The sequence below is a fragment of the Myripristis murdjan genome, chromosome 4 (genome assembly GCF_902150065.1).
Source record: "Myripristis murdjan chromosome 4, fMyrMur1.1, whole genome shotgun sequence".
Lineage (NCBI taxonomy): Eukaryota > Metazoa > Chordata > Actinopteri > Holocentriformes > Holocentridae > Myripristis > Myripristis murdjan.
In genome coordinates this window covers 8,171,987-8,192,634 of record NC_043983.1, presented here as the reverse complement: position 1 = coordinate 8,192,634, position 20,648 = coordinate 8,171,987, and the positions used below count along the sequence as shown (strand labels likewise).

General features: G+C 40.2%; 1 protein-coding gene across 3 annotated transcripts in view; it reads left to right on the top strand.

Moving 5' to 3' along the window:
• Positions 1–20,648, top strand: part of LOC115357508 (arf-GAP with coiled-coil, ANK repeat and PH domain-containing protein 2) — a 67,940-nt gene that overhangs the window by 20,687 nt on the left and 26,605 nt on the right. For all 3 annotated transcript variants that reach the window (XM_030048990.1, XM_030048991.1, XM_030048989.1), the window contains exons 2-8: positions 347–404; positions 5,804–5,923; positions 6,531–6,584; positions 8,778–8,836; positions 10,507–10,690; positions 15,339–15,383; positions 15,485–15,580. In XM_030048990.1, coding sequence (XP_029904850.1) covers positions 347–404; positions 5,804–5,923; positions 6,531–6,584; positions 8,778–8,836; positions 10,507–10,690; positions 15,339–15,383; positions 15,485–15,580 — 616 coding nt within the window. The remainder of the gene's footprint in view (positions 1–346; positions 405–5,803; positions 5,924–6,530; positions 6,585–8,777; positions 8,837–10,506; positions 10,691–15,338; positions 15,384–15,484; positions 15,581–20,648) is intronic.

Here is a 20,648-nt window from a genome sequence, read left to right as displayed (position 1 = left end):
CCCTCTTTTTCCATTCCTTGCCTCCGTTTTCCAGTAGATCAACAAGAGTGCTGTCATGTCGAATGCTGACATCGTTGATATAACTGACTGAAAGAACTGTGATATCTGTGTATTGGATTACACAGACCATTTTGTTCTTTTATTTTAAAACATTCTTGCCTGACTACACCATGTAAAGTGGACACAGGAATGATGGAAGTGGGTGAGAGAGGGAATAAGGTGATGAAGCAGGACAGTCCGCAGTGTGTCTTGCCTCATTATGTTTGTATCTGAATGTTGCTGACACTGACAGTGTAAGCTAATTGCCAAATTTCATTCAAAATGTGTCTCTTTTTTCTCCCTACAGAGCCACCATTGAAGAAGTGGAGGGGGATGTCTGTGAGTTGGAATCCAAACTTGACAAAGTGAGTCCCACCCATGGAAAACTTAGCTTGGTTGTTAATTGGTTGAGCGTTGTGGCCTGGTGGTTACAGAAGCCATTCCCTAACCAGAGAGTCACAGGTTTGAACCCTGAAGCAGCCAGCATGTCTCTGGCAGCGTACCGCTGAGTTAAGACACTAAAATAGAGGCTCAGCTCCTGGCTGTCCCGTGTGTGTCTCAGAAAGACATGTGTGTAATATGTAGGTGGGCAGTTCAGTGGTTTAAACTACTAAAAATAATTAGTTACCCCCCACACTGTCCCAGATGGATCAGTGGGCCTGAAGCTTTGAGGCACAATCCTGGTCAATTATATCTCTGTCTTAAACCAGCCAACATTTGGAAGCTGTATTCTCTTCTAGTGGTCACATTTGGCATGTCAAATAGTAAAAATGGGTGCTGAGTTTTGGAATACACCTTCCACAGCACCAGGTGTTTTCCAAAAGGTGGGTGCAGCCACATCTACTTTGGTCTGAATTTTAGTGGAAATGTTTCTTCATTTGTTCATTTTCCTGTTACATTTTTTTCTAAGTCACATGATCATCGTGCCATAGTTAACCTGCTGTGATCACATAGGATGTGTTCTTTTCTTGCTCAAATGTGAAGCACACTTGTGAATCTCACTTAAAACAAAGAGTAAGAGCAAATGGAGTGTGAGAAGTGTTATATCATTCCCCAGCTAAAAGGGAAAATGAGCTAGTGATTGCTCTGCGTGTGCTTGATGAAGAGGATTAACAATCTGTTCTGCAATGACGATGCAGTTCATCTTGGCATATACTCGCTGGACAGACCATGTCACTCTAAACGCTGCTCATATATTGTGAGACACAGTTAAAGTAAAGACAGGTTGAGTCTGGAGTGCATAGGAAAACACTTGAAATCGCATTGCATTCAAAACATAAGGTGCTAGTGTGGAGGAGAACAAACCATTGGAAAAACAGCTGAAAAAAAGTTGCATCTGTTTTCAAAAGCATGGCTTATGTGGTCATAGTTGTAACTGGCCCAATTCTCCATCTTGTATAGGGGTGCAGTTAATCAATAACAGTTTGTTGCCAGGATTTTTTTTAGCATTGATTTTGACTGAATTTGGCATTTGGTTGTTGCAGGCGTATACCAGGTCAAAGTCAATAAAGAAACAGAGCAGCAGTCCAGACTGTGGTTTGCCCTCAGTTCATTGCCCTCAGCATGAGGAGCTGCTTATAATAATAATAATAAAAAAGTTGCGTTTTATTTCCTGTATTTGATGGATTATATTCTTACTGTCAACAAACCTCACCACAGTGGATAAGAGAACAGAGAGCTGGAGACTCAGAGAGCTGCAGTTACTTAGTGCAAACAGCTGCTGTTCTCACCTGCCTAAACGAGTACACACTCCTGAGTTTGAATAAAGCCACTCTAAAAATGGCCGGTGTTAACATGCTCTTAGTTTCCTGTCCACATAGCTAAGGGCTCCCGCCTCAGTGGTCCACTGTCATCCTCAGAGCAGCAGAGTCACATGCTGAGGGTGACACCCAGAGTCTGAGATTTCACTTCATTGTTCTTGGACTCAGAGTCCCACCCTCCGCCTCACCCCCCCGGCTGTGACTCAGCCTCAGCCTCACTTCCCCTCTTACTTTAGAGAGGAAGGATCTGCTGAAGGGTGGGTGTGTTTGAATATAGCTGTGATTGTGTGTGTGTGTGTGTGTGTGTGTGTGTGTGTGTGTGTGTGTGTGTGTGTGTGTGTGTGTGTGTGTGTGTGTGTGTGTGTGTGTGTGTGTGTGTGCAAGTGGGTGAGTAGAGAGACAAGAGGGTAAGGAGGCTAGAGTTCAAGCTTTTCTTAGAGCAGCTTCCCCGCCCCCTACACCACACACACACAAAGTCAAGTTTAATCTTAAAACACCACACTTCTAATTGAGCCGATATTAAATCTTCTGATGGAAGAGCTATTTCCCCCAAGATGTTGAGTACACAAACTGTTGACAGTGAGAGTGGATGTGTGGTGCCTCAGAGTCAGGGCTTGCAGTCTTCTTGGGTCAGGTTACACTGAGGTTAGTTTGGATTACTTGACTGTGGTCGAGTTTTGAAAACAAATCATTAGAAAATACCCCCCTCCCTCGGAATATCATAAAAGGAAGAAATAAATGACTACTGCCGAATATCCACAAAGTCAGAAATCTCAAAGCAAAATTGAATTTTGGTAGAATCTTCTGTTGTATAGTTTCCTGGACATTAAATGAGTCCACATGATGATGAAACATTGTTTTTAGTTGCTTCATGCTCCCCTGAACTGCTAACCCAGAATACACTATTTGTGTCTCTCCAGTCACTTTCACAGTGTGGCAGAACAGCTCCCAAAATAACACTTTTGTTATAATACCCAACACAACACAGTAGATACAGCCAGTGCTGTAAACTAGCGGTCGCCACTCGCCAAATGCGCCTAAAATATTCCCTTGGCGAGTTAATTTCGAAGGTCTACCTGCCACGGGGCGGGTAAATATTTGCACCAAGTCACACAATAAATTATGCAAGAGGTGGCTTTAAATTTGCCGACGTCAGGGGAGCTATTTAAGTGCGACACACAACAAACAGATCACTAGCGCTAGCCGATGGGCTACGGGGAGCTACTGAAGTGTGACACACAAACATCACCGGTCAAGCGCTAACATTAGCTACCGACAGGACTCTGTCAGAGGCAGGCGGCCTAACTTCATGGATGGACCTGATGACTAGAGATGCCATGTTTTAGGTTACCTAGGCATATTAAGGGATGTCTGAGAGGAGATATGACTGCCTTTTTGGTTGCAAATGCCATTTTGTTTACAAAAAAGATTTATTTATGAAGGTTATTATGTTCTGTTAATATTTACAGTTAGAGTTAGTAATATTTACAGAGTTAATGTAAATAAAAATAATTGTTCGCAACAACAAAATATTAAAATGTATTTTAAATCTTACTTTGGCTTCTTCTCTAAACATATATTTCAATATAATACTGTTATCTCAATTAAAAGTACTAAAACAGATGCATATGGGACAACAAAAGGCAATTTGTTATTTTGTTTGTGACAATACTATCATGCTGTTTCTTCCTGGCGGAGGTTTTCTGCAGATGCTACCTGCTGGATCACCTGTACAGACTATTATTTGTAAAATATTTTTATAATGTCTGTTAAAATGATTTAATGTTCTTGTTACATTTTGTTTTATCTCTCTATGTTTGGCCACTTTTTGAAGTCCCTCTTGTCAGTGCATTTTTCCTGTGTGTGTAATTTTACATTTTTTGTTTGTTTTATTTCTCTAATTTTGCTATATTTGCTTCTATATTGTATGGAATTGTATTTTGTGAAGCGCCTTTTATAGCACTTTTGAAAAGTGCTTTAGAAATAAACTTTATAATTGTTGTTGTTGTTATCCACTTTCTAGTTCAAATAGGAAAACAATAAGAAAAGAGTCATTTAATTTCCTCACTGGGTACTTGGACTTGTTGTTTTTTATATTGGCATAATCTATTTTTTTCACGTTCCTTTATGTGCTACAAGTGTTGTTTTGGTAGCTGCACTATGGAAGTGAATGGAGAGATAGAAATTCAGTATTGTGGATTAGCAACTCAGGGGAGCACAGAGCAACAAATGAGGATATTTCACCACCATGCCAACTCACATCACGTCCAAGTAACTATAGAAATCAACACTCTGCCAAGGTTCAATTTTGCATTAACAGCAAACATAGTGGAAATTGGAGAAGGGGGTAAAGCAAAAATTGTTTTAATTTGTAATTATCAAGTAAGTGGATTAAATCACAACACGGTGTGTGTGCAACAGAATGACGCACTGATGACAGACTTTCTTTTGAAATGACTTAAGTTCATTAACGGATTGAGGGGTATGTGGTCAGAGCCACTAGGATGAATGAGTGACTGCACATCTTGGTGAAGGAGTTTGTGCCATATGGAGCTTAGTTTCACTTCTCTCTGCTTATCAGGAGAATGAAGCTTGTGGAAAGAATCTGTGCCAATATGTGTGTATGTTATCATATGCTGTTGTTTTGCATAGAGACGAACCAGGAGAGGAGTGATTACAAAAAAAAAGATAGAGCCAATTATCAATCATGCTATATTTTGAAAAAACAATAAACTGATAAAATGTCATGCCTTATACCAAACTAAATGAATAAAGCATCCAAAGAAGAAAAAAATGTAATAACATTGGGTGATACAATCTAAATGACAGCTTAACTTGTCATGGTGAAAATGATGGAACAGCAGTTTGTAAGTTGACAAGTGTGAGACATAAAATTTAAAAAGGCTTATGCTTGCAGAAAATTAAATCATAGAGGAAGTGAAAGAATGACAAAATAAAGGAGGAAGAGTGTCCACTTCCTTATCTTGGTAATACTTCTGACAACTTTAACATGCAGGCTGCTTACTCCCCTTAAGTAAATTAAAAGTTTTGTTACAGCAAGACATACCCATGACTGGAAATCCATTGCTGTATTATAATTGTTAGGGGAGGGTGTAATTACTGTGGAGTAATTATTGTGCAAGTATTAAAATCCAAAGAAATGTGGTGCTCCAAAAGCACCACACACAGTTTCTACATGAAACTGTAAAGATAACGGGTTTTGGATGAATGATGAAACTTTAAAATAAAGCACATTTAATACAGCTTTCCAAAATTTTTATAAAATTAGTGAGATGAATACTTTGATGTCATTTCAAACAATTCATGGATAAGCTGTAGCATTATTATGTGGATTTCAGTATGAAAAAAATCAGTATGCTTTTTCTTCCCCTCTCTTCTCCCTATCCTGTTTGCTTTAATTAAAGTAAACACATTGTAGGTTAAAGTTACATCATCCTCTGGCTTTTACTACCAAAATAATTATGTGTCCCTGCTGTCTTAATGTCTAAAATCATCCATGTTTTCTGAATACGGCACTTGAAAACTTGATGTGTAGTGTTGTGGAATGAAACTCTTCAAATTTAACGGAGTGAAGCAGAAGTTATTGTATTTAGGCTTCAGAGCAGCATTCAGCCGCTACGCCACCTCCTGTGTGGGAGCGGTTGGAGAATGGCCAGCGTCTGTTTGTGAGTTTACGTAACCTGGAATTATCTTCGCCCCCAATGAGTCAGAAAGAAAGAAGTATCTGTTGTTAATTAGCAAGAAATTGATAGAAACATCCTGTTTTTCAGCGTTACTGTGATACCCTGCAGCACCCAGATCCCTCTCTAAGATTCCTAAATCTATTTTCAGCAGCAAATTCCCAATGTTCACATGGGAGTTTTCCCCAGAGCAGTGACACACACTGTTTTATTTTTTCCTCATTCAAGCCTTATTTTTCTCTTCCTGTTTCTGTCACTTTTTCATTTTGTCCATAAATCTCCCTCTTGTCTTTCTGTCTGCAGCTGGTGAAGCTGTGTATCGGGATGATTGATGCCGGCAAAGCCTACAACACAGCCAACAAACAGTTTGTCAATGGGATCCGGGAGCTAGCCCAGCAGTCCACCAAAGATGAAGTCATTGAGGTAAACAAAAGATATCAAATTTGATCTACACTGTGAAAATCTGCTAGCATTAATGCATTTAGCTATTGTTGTTTTGCTTGTGCATGAAAACCCAAAGGCCGAGGCCAAGGCTGAGTAAAGTTGTGCGCGGTGACAGAGCATGAGTGTCTGTCTTCCCAGCTCTGTAGAGGTCAGATGTTGTTTTTTTCTCACACAAGTTTTGCATGGAGAGGCCAGCACTTCCTCTCTGCCTTTGTGCATTTCCCTCAGTGCCTCTCCCCTGGCTCTGAAGCTTGGCCACAGAGTGTATTTAGAGAGAATACATCAGCTAAGGAATTTTCTCCCAAAGTGCCATTGTTGCTCCAAAACAGCTATAGTTTATACTCACAGAGGAATTTGCAATCCAGCATGCACTTGAAATTTGTATGTGACCTTATCTATACTTTTTTAACTTTGTTTTTAATCATGCCTCACTCTATTTTGTTTGTCTTAAAGATGTCTTGGTATGCTATTTTCAAATAGTGTTGTCATTCCCCATGGCAGTAGTAATATTATTCATTGTGCTGTATCCTGACTGTGTGTCCCTCTCTCCCTGCCTTTGTTTAATCAGTGTCCCTCTCCTCCACAGTCCAGTCTCACAAAGTTTGCTGAGAGCCTGCAGGAGATGATCAACTATCACACGGTATGACAACGCTGCCATGTGAAACCGGATGCACTGTCATTTTTCCTGTTGACAGCTGGAGGATAACAAAACACAGAGCTGGGCGAACGATCCAGCTGTTTCACTGTCAGAGCTTTATTTACTGCAGGGGAGGACAGCAGCAGCCTTCAGGAAAGAGAAAGTGGGTTACATAGTGGTGGGTTGCTGATTTGATACTAGGAAGGGGAAAGGAAATGAGAAATGCTCTCCATTTTCCAGAAAGTACTGCTGGTTGAAGTACTCTTGAGCAAGGAACTTGAACCCCGGCTGTTCCAGTAGAGCTGCAACAGTAGAATCCTGTGGTTTTACTGGGCAGCTGGGAATTTGTCTTCCTGAAAGAATTTGTGGCAGGGTGTTGCTGAAAATGTGGCATCGTTCCCAGTAAACTGCCCTTGATCAATAAAAGTGATGGTAAATGGGTGAAATTATATATATATATATATATATATATATATATATATATATATATATATATATATATGTGTGTATATATATATATATATGTATATATATATATAAAGATATGCTGAACTGTAAAAATAACCCATCTCCTGCCCTTTGCCTATAAAGTCAATGCTACAGAGAGAAACATTTCCTGCCTTGTAAAACACATCCTCCACTCACAGTGTTATGGAGTGTTTACCCGGTGGACCAACCCAAATGTAACCAAGATAAACATTGCCGTGTATAAATTTTTACAGCTTGGTCGTTGTCAAGGAGACAGCTTAAAGGTTTGACTCAGTGTTACGTTATTCTGGTCTCACAGATGTTGCTCTGTGGTCTTTAAGTGTACTCCTGCTGGACCACTTGATCTTAAACTGCGGATAAACACCACACCATATGCATCTCACATTATTTAGATTTACATTGTAATTGTCCCACAAACTGAAAATCCCAGGATCCCACCTCATCATGCAACTGATAATTGTCACTGAGTCCCCTTATTTGCCTCCCTGACTTGGACCTTTAAATTCAAAAACGGACCGGAGCCCCAGGGTGGGCTTCGGTGAATGTTTAAGCACTGTTGAAAAAAATGGAAGTTCTTCTTGACCCCTTTTGTCTTGCCTCGTCTCTGTTGCCTCTGTGCGCCACATTTGGGGCGAGCTCAGCAAGCATTTAATGGATGGCAACCTGCTAGAAATGGCAAAGTCCAATGCGAATCTGTAATAAATGCAAACTGTTCACAGTATGGTGTTTTGGCAGGGTAAAAATTGATGGTCAAACTGCTCAGGAAGCTGTTTTTGAACAGATACCAGAGAGATATCAGAATGGTTTCTATTTCATAGAACAGTGCAGGGCAGGATGTTGTACCAACATCTGTTCAGGCTCATAATGTTTGGTAGATGTGTCGAGGTTTGTACAGGTTGTGAAAGGTGGTTTGCCAAGCCAAGACAGTTGAGGCTTTGAGGCAGACAGTGACTTTGCAAAGTTAAACCCTTGTCATTAAAGACAAGGTTTATGTTTTCTCTGCTTGTACCCTCGATGGTAAAGGAGCCACAGGTTGGGCACAAGACAATAACTTAACAGTGAAGGCTCTCTTTTCCTGATCTTCCTTGACTCGCTTCCTAAAAGCTTCAAGGACCCCAGTGTGGGTCTGAGACTGTGACTCAACAGTGGAGACTGCAGTCGTATCAGCTGACTGCTGGTTAAGTTTTTGCCACTCAGCGATCTTTAAGCACATGATCCATTCAGGCACAGTGCTCAATCTGTATGTCACTAGTAGCTCTTCCAAGCCACACTGCTTTAATTGTCTTGTCTGGCTCTGAAATCACACTAAAACCCCATTCAGAGAATTGTTTACAGAGAGCTTTTGCTGATGGCTTGTTTCTGTGGAAGTGCGCAGGTTAATAAGGGTATGACTCACAAGACTAAACATATCATGTCATTTCTGTGTTCGTGTTTCTGCCTTTATGAGGGGAATTTACAAAGTCAGCCTGTTTATGTAAATTTAGCTGTATTTACTTCTGCTAAATTGCACTCTGTGATGTTAAAAAATACCCTGATAAATGCTGAATGCTGACTCGCAGAATAGCCTGTAGCCTAGAAATTCAATCCTTTGTGCAGCATTTGTTGCTTTCTCATGGAAGGGCCTGAAAGATGTTAAATGCAGGACTTAGCATTTAAGCAAAAAAGCTAAGCAGATGAAAGGAATAATCACTCTTTCTTTTTTCACAGATATTGTTTGATCAGGCCCAGAGATCAATCAAGACCCAGCTTCAAACGTTTGTCAAAGAGTGAGTATCGATTGGGCCAATGTTGATAAAGTGGGTAATATCTCTTGAGCACTTTCAGCTTTTGAAGAATAGCCTAAATTCACCTTTTTTCCCTGTAATTTCTTGATAAGAAGGAGCAAAAGCACATTTACATTTTAGGGATTTAGCTGATGCTTTTATCAGGACAATTTACATCGAGGTATAGTGGAAGTATTTGAGGCGAACAAAGTAGACACTGCTGTACAAACATGGACAACTAAGCTTATAGGATCCAGAAAACAAGAGGACCACAGCCCTCTACACCATTTGGAAAAAATTGATTTCATTAATTCATTTACAGAATAAATACTCAGCCACCTGTTTGAAAAAAATAGTCAGATATATTGCTGGTTGGTCAACATGTATTTATATATTTTTATTCTTTCCTAATGAATTTCTGATTAAATGCAAATCACTCATATATGCTTTACGAAGAAGATAATTAACAATTAATTACAAGTAGTCCACAGGAAGAAGAAAGAAAAGTAAAGCTATTGTCATGCAGCATTGTGGATTGCATTCAGAGCTACGTATCATGTTAGCTTAGGCGAAAACTTACTCTTGAAAGTATGAATACGAATGAGAAGTTCAGAGGGTGTTGCATGTCTGAATAATAGGACAGGGCATTTTAGGAAACTTCCACCAGTTTCAGACCTCCTGATAAAGCGCTGAATTCCAGACAGTTTGTACTAGAGCAGAAAACTGTGGGGGCCTCTGGTTTATTTCATTATTAAGGATTAGCCGTCTCTGCCCCGGTGCTCAAGGGCTAAAAACCCACATCAGCAGCACCTAGGCTTCTCAGGGAATGCTGGGAAACATGTTTCCTCACAATTACTCACTGCCTCTCCACACTCAAATGTGACTTAATCTCACTTAGGCTAAACACACCAAGGAACAAATGTGGGGCACAGAGCTTGAGGGCTCATACTTTGTCCTCCTCAAAATAAGCGATACCCTCTGCTTACCATTCTGTGCCATTTACGCTGACATGGCAACATAACCATACAAAGGAGCTGGGTCAGATAGTTTTGGCAGATCATTTAGTTTGTTTGTTTTAACGCTCTTTTGATTTCCAAGTGAGACTCGTGAAATCAACACTGACCCTTGTGTGTTCACACTCTCGTTTGACCTTATTTTTATTATTTCAGAGATAACCCTTGATGACCTTTCTTCCTTATACATGGCACCTTTCACCTCACAAGATTCTCGAACAAATAATGGAAATGCCTTATTTGACCTTTGTCGTGGAAATTCTCAAAACCCATGCAGATTTCTCCTTCAGTTGTGTTGTAATGTAATGTGTACTAGTACCATCTTGGTACTGAATATATTTGCAGCAACATCTGGTGATGTTCAAACCATTAAAAACGTGACTGATCACTTCAGTGGAAGTAGATCTGCTCAGGATAAATTGCCAGTAGTTGAAGACTGAAGCTGAAAAACTTTTATACAACTTCCATTCATTACATTCTAATACAACTGGGAAGAGATTTAAATTTCATTTGTAAATGATTAACAGACTTTGTCTCTCAATTTTTGTATCTTTATTCATCATTCACCCACATGCGATGTCTGTGCAGTGAACACATAAGCTCACCAAGCTGAGATAAGTATGTCACCATCAATCTCTGTCCTTTCTCCTCTTCTGTCAGGGACCTGCGCAGGTTTAAAGAGGCTAAGAAACAGTTTGACAAGGTGAGTGAAGAGAAGGAGGCAGCGCTGACCAAGAATGCCCAGGCTCCCCGCAACAAGCAGCATGAGGTGGAGGAAGCCACCAACATCCTCACCGCCACCCGCAAGTGTTTCAGACACATTGTCCTCGACTATGTCTTACAGGTACAGCATTTTAATTCAAATCACAGCACTATTGTAGGGCACCAACATTTCTCATGTTGTAAAACACTAAATTATTGCAATAAACTGCCTGTTGGGGAAATGCCTATTCTAGATTAACCAACTCATAGATGCCTGTAGAAAGAAATTTTAAAAAATCCTTGTATTTATATATCCCACATTCTGTGGGATATATGGAGTAATGTTTAAAGTTACAGTAGCACAGTACTGTTCAACCTGAAGGAGAGACTTAAAAATGACTGCATATTGAGCATGGATTGAGATCACCAACATTACAAAATGCAAATAAGAAGAATCAGAATCAGCTTTATTGGCCAAGTATCACATGGCGTTCACATACAAGGAATATGTTCAAAGCCACAGTGCCCTGGCATGTGCCCTACAACACATGAACCATCATGTTGGATAAAGTGAAGTAAAGTTATGTTAGGATGTTCTTATTTTTGATATCATAACTTGACATGTTTTAGCTGTTTTAAGGTGAGGTGCTAAGTGATGTGATTTTTGAAAGTTAATGTCTTCCATTTAATAAAATCCACGCAGTAGAAACAAGTTGATTATTTGAGAGAGATTGTGGAAAAAGAAACATTGGGAATGTGCACTTGTGCAGTGAAACAGAACGCAGATTACAAAAACCTATAATGAGCAATCTCAGACCATTGCAAGAGGGACAACCATGTCATGGACTGGGAGCGGGAAAAGATCATCACATCTGAAAGCAATGGATACCATCGTTGAATGAAGGAGGTGACAGTAATTCGGAAACAAGCCCAGAAGACACTAAAATGGGATGAGAGGCCATACCTGATACACTGTTGTGACAAGACTGTCGGCCCAAAGAGGCCAGCCCACCTGAGCTGGCAGGATGATCAAACCTGCATAAACATACTGACAGGAAATCAGGGGTCACAGTGATATCATGTGATGCCTGAGGAAGAGTGCAGGACTCAGTAAGAGAAATGCACCATCATGAATCCCACCAGAGATCTGAGTAAGATGTAGCCACTTGATTAAAGTTAGGGTTATATTTTAGTGCAAGGGCTTATGGAAAGGCTGTAAGCAAATGAGCAACAGGCCACAGAACTTAGGACCAGAACCCAGAACTCTGGTGGCTCTCATAACTACACAGATGAAATATGTCAATGTACAGTATCCAAAAACATGTGGACTGTTTATAAGAACATCATAACATGTTGAGACTTAAACGAACCTCTTTGGATTGCTAGGAATGTTTTTATTCAGCTTAAACCTTGCACAAGTAGATTGACTTTCAACATGCGACATGTTTTCTTTGGTAGATGTATTGAACAAATACACTACTCACAAAAAGTTAGGGATATTCGGCTTTTGGGTGAAATTTATGGAAAATATAAAAAGTTCACGCTACAGTGATATTATATCATGAAAGTAGGGCATTTAAGTAGAAGCATACACTGGTGATTTCCTCATCTCAAACAATTTCTTGAAACAAAAGCCAACAACAGTGGTGGATATACCACAACAAAAAATGTCAGTGTCAATAACTTGTCATGTGCCCTTGAGCATCAATTACAGCTTGACAACGACGTCTCATGCTGTTCACAAGTCGACTTATTGTCTGCTGAGGCATGGCATCCCACTCTTCTTGAAGGGCGGCCCTCAGGACATTGAGGTTCTGGGGTACAGAGCTCCGAGCCTCTACACGGCGACTCAGCTGATCCCATAGGTTTTCTATGGGATTCAGGTCTGAGAAAGTGCAGGCCACTCCATTTGAGGTACCCCAGTCTCCAGCAGCCGTTCCCTAATGATACGACCTCGATGAGCTGGAGCATCAAACACCTGATGTGAATTTTGCCGTTAAACTCCTTGTTAGAGAACAGCAACTTGTGCAAAAAGTACTGAAACATTGAACAGTTGGACATGTGCATTCAAAAGTTTACAGAAGGTCACATTAAGTTCACCTGTAAAGGTTATAATGCATTTTAGGTTCATCCTGAAATTTCACCCGAAAGCCGAATATCCCTACCTTTTTGTGAGTAGTGTATAAAGCCCAACAATGTATGTAGAGTTTTGTTCTAGCTTTATTTTCACCATTTGGGGGAAAAAAAACAAACAAAAAAAACATGTATGTTGTCGCAGTTGCTTACCTCAATAGGAGGCACATTATGAGTTATGCCAACTGCTACAAGTAATTTAGACTATTGCTTGCAAAATAGTTCCACTTTTCTCATGTGTGTCTGAGAAACATTGACCAATGACTTTGTAAACTTACTCAAAACTGCAGATCTGTGTCTGTCTATTAACAAATTGATTCTTTTATAGTGACATTGGATATAGTTTGTTGAAATCAGTTCCTGCATATCATTTCCATTCTTTTTATATAAGATATAAGTGCACATACTGGTGTGGCTGAAAGGACCTCAAAGACCAGTTAATCTGGAGGTCTGTTCTTGTTAAAGAGACAGTCTGTGTCTTGTATCCTGATGGCTTCTCTGACCTCTCACCTATGGAGACTCTGGCCATGTATCACTGGTCACATCAGAGTCTTTGCTTTCCCCTGAGCTGCTGCAGTGCTCATGAATGCAGCATGCTTTGTGATAATGCAGCTGCTGGCAGTAGTGTTGTTATTGGCTCTATCTCAAAGAAACAGGCAGTGCTGTATATGGAGAGTTTACTCCAAACTGTGATGCAGGGAAAAAATACTCGAATAAAACTGTTAGCATAATATTGACTCATGTTTCGAAACAACTTAGGCAGGCGTTTGCATTGGCCCACTGCTACATCATCTGCTTTCACAAAATGGAGCCTGGATATGAGCAGTTAGTTCGTTTTTTTTTTTTTTTCCTTGCCTATTAGTTTGCTCATAGGAAATCTATAAGCCTAGCAGCCAGCACAGCTGATTTAAATGGGCCCTGCCCCCTTTCAAGTTTCACATTGAGTAATGCTGTCAGCACTTTTCAAATCCAGCTGACCTCTGCAACTGCAGCTTATAGGAAACATTTGAGACAGAGTTGAGCTTTTTTTTTTTTTTTTTTTTTTTGGTTCTTTTTGGATTGTTTTTGTGGCATTTTTGCTTAATTATATAGCGTACATTTGACAGTGACAGGCAAGATGGTAGAGGGAGAGGATAATATATGAGAGAGGCTGTGAGCCAAACTTGCATTCACGACATTGTAAGAACTTAGCATGTCTTGCTGTGCCACGTAGTGCCCAGATAATAAAGTCCTGAATACAGGGATGAGATCAGAAAACTACATTAAAGGTTCATGGTTTACTTCATCATCCCCTCACAGAAGATCTGTCAGCCACATGCAACAAAAAACATGATGTGAATGCAATAACAGGGGGACAACAGATGATTCACTAAAATAGATAATACAACCATCTGCCCTCATCCTCTTAGATAAGTCACTTATTCATCATTGCACTGCCTCAGCACCCCACTGACTCATACACACCCAAAGGCAGGAACACAATAAATAAATTCAAGTTTTATGTTAAAAAAAATGTCACCTGGAAAAATCCCACCCCTGAACGTGAGTTACATTAACCCAAAAAAACTTCAAACACTGTTTCCATACAGTCTAACAAGTTGGGTTGGAAGCTACCACCAACTAGTCAAATGTAGTACATTTTAGCTGTTTTGTGTGTTTACTCTGTCTGGCACTTTGCTAGCTAACCAACTGTCATTCGGAACCGCTACTCTAATTAAAATTGCTAATTGTCTTTACTGTAGCACAAAGCTGGTAAATTATGAGATGTACAAGCCACTGTGGCCGGTAGACAAAAAGTAAATTTCATACCATGGAACACCTGTATGTTTGTGATCTGCCCTGGGATGCCTTTTGTTTTAAATCATTTCTCATGACACAGTTTTATAGGCCGCCCTTCATGTCCTTCAGAGGAGCAATGACTTGAAATCCACTCTGACGCTGCCCTGCCTTCTAGAGCAGACAAACAAATCGGCCACACCCGGTCAGCGACCCCGCTGTCACACAGATCTCATTAGCTGCTGTCAGCGGTGATGAAGCTGGCTAGTGTTTGTGTTTATGACCCGCCATAACTTATCCCTGCTCTGTGACGGTGACCTAAGCTGACCTCCGTGGCCAGACAAGCTGCGGGATGCTAATTAGCTCTGGAAGGGAGGAATAGTCTACTACACACATGCACATACATATACACACAATTTTTCCCTTAAATAGCACATGCATAGATCTGTGCTTATTCTTCATCTCTGTCTCTCACATTCACTCCTTCTCCTTCTCCCAAACACACACACACACACACACACACACACATGCAGATGAGGCTACAGTACAGCAGGTTGTGTACATGGTAGGAGACACGAGGTCAAACATGAGACTGCAGGCTCCCTCTGCTGTCTGCTCATGGCACTGCCCTTAGAGTCAATGGTGTTTTAATGCAACTTTAGTGCTTCTCATTTCATGCTTGTCTGCATTCTTTCATTTGCCTTTCTCTCATACACTTTCAGTTTCTTCTCTTGTAGTTGGTGCCATGATTCTCTTTGTTTCTGTCTTTTTGAGAATGAGAATTAAATTTTTTGGAGTTTTTAGTTTAGTTGTCCTCAGTTGTGTTTTGTTTCATTAAAGATCATCAGAATTGTAACCCCCCCCTCTCTCTCTCTCTCCAGATCAACGTACTACAATCCAAGAGAAGATCGGAAATCCTGAAATCGGTAAATATATTTCTCGAAGTACTTTAGTTGACAATATGAGCATGGGGGTGCAGCTGTATTGGCTTCCTAATCAATCAGCATGTGAACTGTCTGCTCCACAGATGCTGTCCTTCATGTATGCCCATCTGACCTTCTTTCACCAAGGCTATGACCTCTTCAGTGAACTGCAGCCTCTTATGAAACAACTGGGGGGACAGGTACAGGCTACATAAAGCATCCATTCACTTACATACAGCTAAATATAACATTTTAAGTACATTTGAATTTTGACATAGGTAATATATTTAGTTGTTAAAGCTAAATGTTTCAGTTCTTTGGTGTACTCGTTCATGTTTGAAATCAGCCCAGCAACAGAGACATACTCTACCGTATATTCTGACACAATTCAAGTTACTCATTCTCGCTTTCATTTTAATTACCCTTTTGAAATTAACTTTCATTCTAACTGGCATAAATATTCTTAAGAGGCTTTGCCTTATGAAACTTGCAGGTACGGTGGTACACACTCACATGCTTGAGTACTTAGTCACAATCTCAGTGACTCACACACATACACTTACACACACTGAAATTAACACTTGCCAACCAGCCAAATGCATCAGGTGTGACACAGCTGATGATTTAATGGTGACAAAATGTTGAAAAAGCTTCTCTCTAAATGGGCCAAACATGTACAAGTCCTGCTGATGTAATGATTTCCTAGGTACTATATACATCAGGGTAGGGTTGCACCAGCTGCTTATAAGTTTATGCATAAAGTCCATGCGAACTTCTTAATAAGAACTAGTTAGTTTTAAACTAGCTGAAAACTAAATTTGGTTGCACCACTCAAACTTGTCTAAATGAGTAAATCCTACTCTGTAAATCAGTTACAAAGCAACATCTTTAGCTGTGTCCCATAGAAACACATCCAGTTTGAACAGGGAAGTCATTGCAGCATCACAAACCTTACAACATCATGAACATCGATTGACGGCAGCATCACACTCAGCTACAGTTACTTGCTGCTTTGTTGTTCAAGGTAACTTTACATATTGCTAGTTTGTGTCTCAGGTTAATATTGTTCATGCAGTGTTACCCTAGCCTAATCTTGAGTGACAGGGTAATCACTAGTCCAGTTACACCATGCACTGGTAAAAACTAATAGTGAAACAAAACAGCTGTTGTAACATGATACTACTACTGGATAATTGGCCAAGCTAATGCTATCCTTACATGACTCTAATATGCAAGCTAACAGCTACACCTGTGTAAAGTGTAACTTATTTGAATTGGTAGTATGTAAACTTTCAGTCAGTAAACATTTAAATTACAACTAGCCTATGTTAGAACATATAGCTGGCACCACCAACATCTGGTAGTTGCATTAACCAGTGAATATTACCTGATTTTTTTTTTTTAACCGAAGATGAAATGATACCAACTAATAAAGTAACATCACTGGTGGTCAAAAACATGTTTATGTAGAATTGTTACATTTGCAAGTTTATTACCTTTTTTTTTTACCCATTTAGAAGAACAGTTTGTTAGATTTTGAAGTTATTGCCTCATCCAACAGTGATTTAAGATGTTTAGCTTCAATCAGTGTTTTCTGGTCTTAAAAACTACTTTGTCCTCAAATTAAATTGGTTGATGAAATTCCTATTTCACTTGTTCCTGGGGCTGTTGACAAACTGACAGGCGTAAAGCATGAAAAAATATGCACCCAGCAGCATAAACAAACATGAAGCTATTTTGAGGACAGCGGAAGAATTGCAAGTTCTGTTTATAGACCAGTGCACTGTCATAGGTAAATAGACATTTTATTATGTAGACAAAATTTGTATTATTTCATTATATAAGCAGAAGCCCTGCCCAGGCCTTGGGAGCAGAAGGCATTGTTTCAGGTGATGACTCTTAAACTAAACTTCTCTTCATCCTGTCAGATACTCTCAGGATTATACACAAATGGTTCTGTGTTTATACTGGCACCAGAACGTAGAGCCACAACTGGACTTTGACCTTCTGCCTTAACATTCAGATGACCCCTTACTTGTGTGTGTTTGTGTGTGTGTGTGTGTTGCCAGCTCATCAGTGTGTGCTGCTATCTTTTGCGTGTGTCAAAAGGCATCTCAGCCCTGTTTGTGTGTTTGTTCAACCTCCTGATAAACACAGGCTTCCTTCTGGGCCTGAACGTGACCGAAGGATGATTATTATCACAGAATCACAGTGGAGCAGCAGTGGCAGAGGGAAGGAATGAGGAAGAAGCCACAGGGCTGGAAAAGGGTTTTCCCAGAGTCACACTCACAGTCAGCTGAGGGACCACAGAAAAGACACCTAAAAAGAAAAGATAGAACTTGTTGGAAAAGAGATCTGAAGATGGAGTGAAAGAGACTGAGGGCATTTTAGGGAGATGAGCATAGAAAGGAGGACAACAAAGATTAATTTCTGGACAGCTGTTACACTTTGTGGTTTAAAGCAATTCTGCTGAAGATTGTTAACTGTAACCCAATGGCATCAGGACTGTAGCGGTGAAACAGCTGAATGAGAGGGATGTGTTTCCCAGAAGTCTGAAAATACTGTGGGAGAAGGACTAAGGAGCAAAGGAGTATAACCAAGGAGGGTTGAGGTGGAGAAGAGACCACTTTAGATAATAGACCCATAGGGTCTTTTTTTTTTTTTTTCTTGGCAACATAAAAATGTTTTTGGTTGTAAATGGAGGACATGAGGACCACTTTGGAAACCACATCTGAAGAGTGAGGATAGTGGTCTTCTCAATCGGCATGGTTTCTCAGCTTACGGCTCTGAAGTTGAAAACCAAAGAACAAAAGAGTAGGGGTAAAACAGAGAGGATCCACTTTGGAACGCAGATCTTGGGATAGGAAAAGAGGCAGAGGGTGGTCCTTTAACGCCAAGGAATGATTGAAGCCGAGTGGAGGAGTGCAGACAGTAAGCCTGTGGCTCCAAGGCTTTAACACTCTAAAGACTGAAGGAGAGGGGAGCAAAGAGTGAGAGGGACAAGGGGAGAGAGAGATGTGAGGAAGGCTGCTTCAGAAACCACATCTGAGGAGGGAGGGAGAGAGCTGACCAGCCACTGAAGTATAAGGCAATAGTGTTGATTGTAAGCTTGTCGATCTGAATTTGTGAACTGCGAATAAAACGAAAGGAGAGGAGGATCAGAGAGAAAGTCGTGGGAAGCGGCAGCGGAGGATTGTGGATTATTTCTTTTGTCTGCTCCATCATGAAGCTGAAGAAGGTGGAAAGGCTGTGCAGAGAGGTGTGGAGGAGCTGCCAACAGGTTTGACACTACATCTTAATGCTCGCAGCTGCTGCGAGTTAGGAAGCATGGAAGCTAGTGGGAAATTAACACCAGCCAAATGCTCGTGTATTTTGGCTATGGCTGGCAGTTAACCAGCCATCATTAAGAGGTTCTTACCTATTCAAAAAGGAAGGCTTGGCTAGAAGAAATGGTGAATTTTGGAAGGTGGACAACAGTAGAGTAGCTAAGATTGAAAGCCACGTGTAGAACAGAAGGGTTTTCCCTGGCTCTTTGAGAGGCCTAATTAATGGCACCAGTCATGCCATTGGCGTGGTGAGTTTTTCTTGGGAATAGACAGTTGAACACTCCCTGAAATTACCCAACATCCTTGATAAAAGAAATACAGCCTTATATTTCATTCCAAAGTGTTTTACAGGGATACAAAACATATTGGCCATTAAATTGGTGGTCTGACAAAAACAGAAAATGGGCATTACACAGAAGACACAGAAAGCCTTGAAACAGTTATTGAGCTATGATATACAGTGTTAGTGGAGATAATATTGGACAGGGTACTGCTAAACATGATCTAGCATCAAATGTCTTGATTAACCAACATGAGCTAAAATTGCTTATGCGGCATTTGTGAGTTTTTGTGACAGCTTTATGATTCATGTCGAATATGCTGCTTTTTCTGCTCATTCAGTGGAAACCTTGACACTTGACTGCATAAAAAAATAATACTGTAGTGAGTGAATATTTCCATGAAACAGTTCCTCCTGGCTGCACAATACCTATTCATTTGAGGGAATGAATTCACTTAAATTATTATATTTTCTGTCTTTTCAATAAATCATGCAATTTGTTTTCATGACCAAGGATTCAGGTCTCTAGGTCAGAAATTGACAGGTTGAAATATCTGCAGCATTTGTCTCTGCTGACCTCGTCACTGAGGCTGCACAGTCAGATAGATAAGATGTTACAGGTAAGGTGTGTCACAATCACTAAATCTCTTGAAAAGTACAAACCACTCAGTCATACACACATGCACTTGCCTTTACCATTCAGATACAAACAGATATAGAGCACAGACTGGAATAGGCTGGTTGTTGTGGAGCAACAGCGGAAAACATCTCCCATCCGATGTTATCAGCACGCTGCCCTACTGCCCGCCCATTTCCTCTGCAAATAAAACAGAATGGTTGCCTTCCTCAAATAGAGTCTGCTCTGAAATTATTTGGATAGCAGTATGTTTTGACTCCAGAATCTGTATTACTTTGGATGTGATATAACACAATGATCGTGGCATTGATATGCAGTGTGTCTGCTTTAATTAGATGACATTTTCAGCCATATCTGATGAGCTGGTAAAAGCTACAGTATAATACACAACTTTTCATTTTTAGGCCACAATGTGTATTGTTAGTCCCGACTTCTTTTGCGCTGCACATGTAGCTTCGCTGTTGAATTGATCCATCATCATTGTTGATGATATGACCTTCCTGCAAGAGATAACCACAGCTCAGCAAAAATTATTGGCACAGGCGCATCTCAAGCATTACTGAAAAATGAAAAAGGAAGCAGGGGAATTAAGACATGTTTACACAGTGTCAAAAATACGTTTATATTAATACAGTTAGGGTCATAAGTATTTGGACAGTGACAAAATATTTATAATTTTGCCCTTGCACACCACCACAGTGGATTTGAAATGGAGTAATCAAGACATCTATCTGTCTATCTGTCTGTCTATCTGTCTGTCTGTCTGTCTGTCTATATGATGTTAATCTTGAGAATTTGCACACATCGTAGCTGTTAAAAGCTAAGCTATATTCTATAAGGAAACAGACTCCATCACCTCAATTCAAAGTCTGTTTACAGGACAAAAAAATGAAAGATGTCAGTGAATTGAAATATCTGGGAACAGTACTGATCCTAGTGCTAATACTGATAGATCGTCAACATAAATTTAACAGTCATGTAAAGAAGACATCCAAAACTGGGTGTGCTCCGGTAGCTCATTTCAA